We start from the raw sequence: 5,757 nt of genomic DNA, 5'->3' as shown, positions 1-5,757 counted from the left end.
TTTGCATTGTGTTTGCATTGTGTTTACATTGTGTTTGCGTTGTGTTTACATTGTGTTTACATTGTGTTTGCATTGTGTTTACATTGTGTTTGCATTGTGTTTGCATTGTGTTTACATTGTGTTTGCATTGTGTTTGCATTATGTTTACATTGTGTTTGCATTGTGTTTGCATTGTGTTTGCATTATGTTTGCATTGTGTTTACATTGTGTTTGCATTGTGTTTGCGTTGTGTTTACATTGTGTTTGCATTGTGTTTACATTGTGTTTACATTGTGTTTGCATTGTGTTTACATTGTGTTTACATTGTGTTTGCATTGTGTTTACATTGTGTTTACATTGTGTTTACATTGTGTTTACATTGTGTTTGCATTGTGTTTGCATTGTGTTTACATTGTGTTTGCATTTGCACTGCATTGCAATTCTCGATGGCTGACGATGTTTTCCGGGGGTATCCGATCACATACTGTACATATATATACATATAGGCTCTGATCATTTATAATATGCAGAAACAAACAATATCAACTTATGTGATTGCTAAATTTCTAAGAAATAATACTAATTATTGAATTACTCGGAAAGTATAAAAAATATACTCGTGCATCTCGACGAATAGATCTATGAAAATCCACAGATGTTCTTCCCACCATCAAAAGTGCCCAGTGGAGCAGGGAGAACGTCAGATTGGCACAGCGCTGATAGCAACACCACCTCCACAGTAACACTTTCTGTATTGTTCCATGCAGGAGCTGGATAGTAACGGAGGAGGAGGAGGAGGAGGAGGAGGAGGTGGTGGTGGAGGTGGAGGCGGAGGTGGTGTCAGCAGTAGTGGAGCGGGGAAGCGATGGCTGCATTCCCTGGAGCCCTACCGGCGTTTGAAAGACGAGGACCCCATCATTCCCTTTGGCGAGGGTCCTATCATCTCCAAGTGGGGCGCCATATCCAGGGCCGCACGCACCGGCTACCACAGCAGCGATCCTGTCCAAGCCACAGCCTGCCAGGGCAGCGCCGGCACCACACCCATCAGCTTCAGAGGTACATGACCACACCCATCAGCTTCAGAGGTACATGACCACACCCATCAGCTTCAGAGCTACATGACCACACCCATCAGCTTCAGAGGTACATGACCACACCCATCAACTTCAGAGGTACATGACCACACCTTCATCAGCTTCAGAGGTACATGACCACACCTTCATCAGCTTCAGAGGTACATGACCACACCCATCAGCTTCAGAGGTACATGACCACACCTTCATCAACTTCAGAGGTACATGACCACACCCATCAGCTTCAGAGGTACATGACCACACCTTCATCAGCTTCAGAGGTACATGACCACACCTTCATCAGCTTCAGAGGTACATGACCACACCTTCATCAGCTTCAGAGGTACATGACCACACCCATCAGCTTCAGAGGTACATGACCACACCTTCATCAGCTTCAGAGGTACATGACCACACCCATCAGCTTCAGAGGTACATGACCACACCTTCATCAGCTTCAGAGGTACATGACCACACCCATCAGCTTCAGAGGTACATGACCACACCCATCAGCTTCAGAGGTACATGGGGATAAGTCAATCTGACACATCCAACGATGTTCACTTACTTTTGTTTGAGTGTTTCTGACTATATCAAAGATGAATTGTTTGAGATTAATCAACAGAAGATGTTGATTTGATGACCTATTTTCCATTGTTTTTCCTTCCTTACAGTCAGTCACTCAGTCAGTCAGTCAGTCAGTCAGTCAGTCAGTCAGTCATGGATGTTTGGTGAGTTTAGTGGGGGCCGTAGCTAGAGATAGGAAGGTGGTAGAGAGTTGGGATTGGAGGGGTGGGTAGGATTAGTGGTTAGGGGGATATGGGGGTGGTGTTGAGGGACGGGGGAGTGCTGCTGTGGTCTAGCTAAGAGGTTTGTGCTTGTTCTTTTGTTTTGCTGATAATCTAGACTACAACCATCACTTGGAGCACAGTGACTACAGATGGAGCTCCAGAGGATCAGACTCTAACAGCCACTCCAGCTTCCTAGAGAGGTCAAACACATTCAAACACTCTACACACACACACACACACACACACACACACACAAATCGCAGTATGGCTGCCAGTCATATTATAACAGTTTCTGCTCCTTGGTCCTTGCAGACAATTCACAGATGCCTTGTTACCCTTCCGACAATCGCTTCATGATATTTTGTGAAACAGATATTAATTTAATACTGTCATATTATATTATTATATATTATATTACTATTATAGCTGAAATGTTGTGAAAACCTTTCCACGATCTGCAGGAAATGATTCTCATCCCCTCTCAGCTAGAGCCATGAGTTGGGAATTTAAAAACATTGCAGATTGCCACCATCGCTAAAGAACATATTTTGTATTTAATATAGCGACAGCACAGGATTCCTGCTTCCCACCCCTCGTCCCAGTCTTCCTCCCTCGTCCTTCTCTCTTATCCCGTTGTGCTGCAGTCGTCCCCTCGCTGTGGTCACACTATAAATAGAGCTGCTAGCTAGCGGCTTGTTTGGCTGCTCTTTGTAAAGGCGCACTGACAAGCCAGGAAGAAAAAGAGTTGGAAAAGTCCTCTGTCTGCACTGGACTGTCTCTACTGTGCTCTTAACCATGTATTCCAATACATTGAGGCACTATATTAATCTTTTTTCTTCTTCTATTAATTGATGATTTTATAGCATACAGTGTCATATTGTGTAACATTACCAGGCCATTATGGTTCATTTATGAAAGAAAGTGAAGGTTAGAAGTCTTTTTTATTATTTATTTATTTATTTATTTATTTATTTATTTATTTATTTATTTATTTATTTATTTATTTATTTATTTATATTCAAGTTTATTCATATAGGAAAAAAACACTTGCGATGAATCATCTCGTTTTCAAGGGGGTCCTAACATGCAAAAACAAGAGTAAAGGTGATTTAATCGCACGTCAATAATATTTTCTGAACCTATATCAGTCAATGCAACCGTGCATACCAACGGCCAAGTTTCGCTGAGCGTTATTGAGGTGTTTATTTTTTTGAACCACGGTCGATTTTTCAGAAATTCGCTTCCGACGTGTACACATCTGTAGCTGTGATTGACAGGTGGGTCAAAACTCCCATCGCAATTTCGTGCCGTATATTCGCATCGCTCTTGATGTGTAAGGACCTTTAGTGAAGTTACTATTTATTTATTTATTTATTTATTTATTTATTTATTTATTTATTTATTTATTTATTTATTTAAGCTCTCCACAGCTTGGCTCTCTATAATATCAATTGAAATGTTGTTCTTTTACTCTCGTATGTTTTACTCTTGTATTTTGGAAAACTGAAACACAGTGGTGTGTCTCTGTGTATGTCTGTGTGTGCAGCGAGCAGCTCTGTGCGTTAGAGCAGTGCAGCCGGCGGAGGTCCCTGAGCGGAGCGGAGACAGTGGTGCCCGAGCTGCAGGCCCCTCAGAGCAGCTACAGAGCCTCAGAGCGGAGGTCAATGCGCGGAGCGGAGGCCGTGGTGTCCGAGCTGCAGGCCCCTCAGAGCAGCTACAGAGCCTCTGAGCGGGACCGGGTCTGCGGCCGGGCAGAGAGCCAGCCACAGCCCAACCGGGACATTGAGCTAGAGCTGTGTGTTCTGGACATGGAGGATTCAGACCACCAGGACATCAAGTGTCAGGTTAGTAGGATACTGTAGAGCAGAGGGGAGGACATGTGTTCACTTTGAGTTTTCCACCATGAAGGAAACAAGTCTGAGTTATACGGTAATGCTCTCTCAACCTTTTTCAAGGACCCCTAATTTAGTCCCCATTAGGGCCACGGACCCCCATCTGACGAGGTCTTGTCTCTTAAACTTCATTTTTTATCGCTAGATATGATTTTGTCCAGAATTCCATGACTATCTGTATTTTAGGTAGAGCGATAACAGTGAAACTATCTATTTCTGTCTTAATTAAATTATCTAATTGTGGTAAGTTCCCTCATGGCCCCCTGGTGGTCCTTGGAACTAACATTGAGAACCACTGCTCTATAGCAGAGAATGCCTGATTTGACTTTAGATTCAAATCATCAGAATAACATTACCTGTTCACAACATAGAATCGAATATAATAGAATAGAATATAAAAATTGAAAAAAGTCCAAGGCAACTCTTCTTATGATTAAAAAGCCTTTATTCTATCTTGACTTTTTTCAATTTTTATATGGACTTTCCCCTTTTGAGTTCCAAAGAGCACCTTCTTTTTTAAGTTTTCAACTTTGATCCAGAGCGTCGTAGCCCTCTCTTATATTATCTTCTTAATAGAATAGAATACTTTGAACAGTGGAAAAGCCCCTCCATACTTCTGCTAGTGTTAGCAGTATGTTACAGTAAGCACTACCAAGCTCTAAATCTGGTATCATCTTTGCTTCCAAGGAGTCTTTAGAGCTGTCCGCCCCTCAGTCTCAGAGCGCCTCCCGCCTCCTCCCACCTCCCTGCTCCTCTCCTCGCCTCCCGCCCCCCATGGAGGAGCACCCCCAAACAGAAGGTCCGTCTCCAGAGAAGATGGACGCCCACCTGCTGAAAAAGATGGCCTTCAGGTGAATTACCATGATAACCGCTTACCTGCTGTTTCAGATGATGACAGAGCGAGCTAGCAGACGGTGGAGACGGTAGCTCCAGCCATGCAGGCGTTTGTCAATCTATTCACTCATCCATACCATCTTCACTCACTTGGTCCCTCACCTCCCCACCCTCTGGTCCATTTATGTCTATTTTCAAAAACTTTCAAGGCCTTGATCCCCCCCCCCCCCCGTCAAATTCAGAAACCTTCAAGGACCAGTGGGAACCCTACTTCCACCTTTCTTCTTGTCTTTTTGACTGCAGTCCCTCTGTCTCATCTCTCTCTCTCTTGCAGGAAGTCTCTGTCTCCAGGAGGTCTGGGGGTGGGTAAGCTGTCTCCAGGAGGTCTGGGGGTGGGTAAGCTGGTGATGCGGACCGGACCTCCTCGCCTGGGGGACACGGCCACCCGCGGCCGTCCTGGGACCCCCGGGACAGAGATGCTGCTCAACGGAAGCTAAGGGGGAAGCAAAGTCTGACATTGACCCACCACAACCAGACTAGAGCTGAGTGGTTTGCCCAGACCAGATCATGGTTGAAGGGAATGCCATCGCTTTTATGTTCTTCATATGTTTCATGAAAGTTGAATAGACGTAAGTCAATACTCTCTACTGCCTCCTGTAGGAAGGGGCAAGAAAAAACACTTTGTCCTGCTTCCCAAGCGGTGATTCGCGCCAATCTACAGCTCCACAGAGAATTTAGTGATACTCCAATTATGCCCATAAATCTCTTTCAGAGGTAGACACCAAGTATGAACCCAGATAGGGTTTCATGTCTCTACCTGCACGTTGTTTTGTTGTGTTCGTTTTGTCTGTTTATGTTTGAAAAAGGGGTTAGGGTTAGGGTTAGGGTTAGGGTTAGGGTTAGGGTCAGGGTTAGGCTTAGGGTTAGGGTTAGGACCTCAGAGCACCTTCACCTGTAGGACGTCCTCCTGAGCTTTACACATCATCTGGTTTGTTCCCGACAAACACCTGCCTGTTACTGCCTTATAAAAGCCACAATGAACCTGGATAGTTGTCAACCCATCCACACACACACACACACACACACACACACACACACACACACACACACACACACACACGTCACCCGTACACACACACACACACACACACACGTCACCCGCACACACACATCGTTTTTGGGTTTGCT

The 5,757-nt window shown here is 44.6% G+C and overlaps 1 protein-coding gene across 1 annotated transcript in view; it reads left to right on the top strand.

The window, feature by feature from the left end:
* The window catches only part of rc3h2 (ring finger and CCCH-type domains 2), a gene marked incomplete at both ends in the record, with an annotated part of 26,261 nt that extends 21,195 nt beyond the window's left edge, over positions 1–5,066 (top strand). The window contains 5 exons of the mRNA XM_083657341.1: positions 747–1,035; positions 1,959–2,043; positions 3,390–3,687; positions 4,423–4,586; positions 4,904–5,066. Of these exons, the coding sequence (XP_083513467.1) occupies positions 747–1,035; positions 1,959–2,043; positions 3,390–3,687; positions 4,423–4,586; positions 4,904–5,066 (999 nt within the window). The remainder of the gene's footprint in view (positions 1–746; positions 1,036–1,958; positions 2,044–3,389; positions 3,688–4,422; positions 4,587–4,903) is intronic.
* Between the last annotated feature and the right edge of the window lie 691 nt (positions 5,067–5,757).

This window comes from Poromitra crassiceps, assembly GCF_964638095.1.
Source record: "Poromitra crassiceps genome assembly, chromosome: 21".
NCBI classification, from domain to species: domain Eukaryota; kingdom Metazoa; phylum Chordata; class Actinopteri; order Beryciformes; family Melamphaidae; genus Poromitra; species Poromitra crassiceps.
The sequence above is the reverse complement of the archived record's forward strand: the minus strand, read 5'-3'. Positions and strand labels throughout refer to the sequence as shown.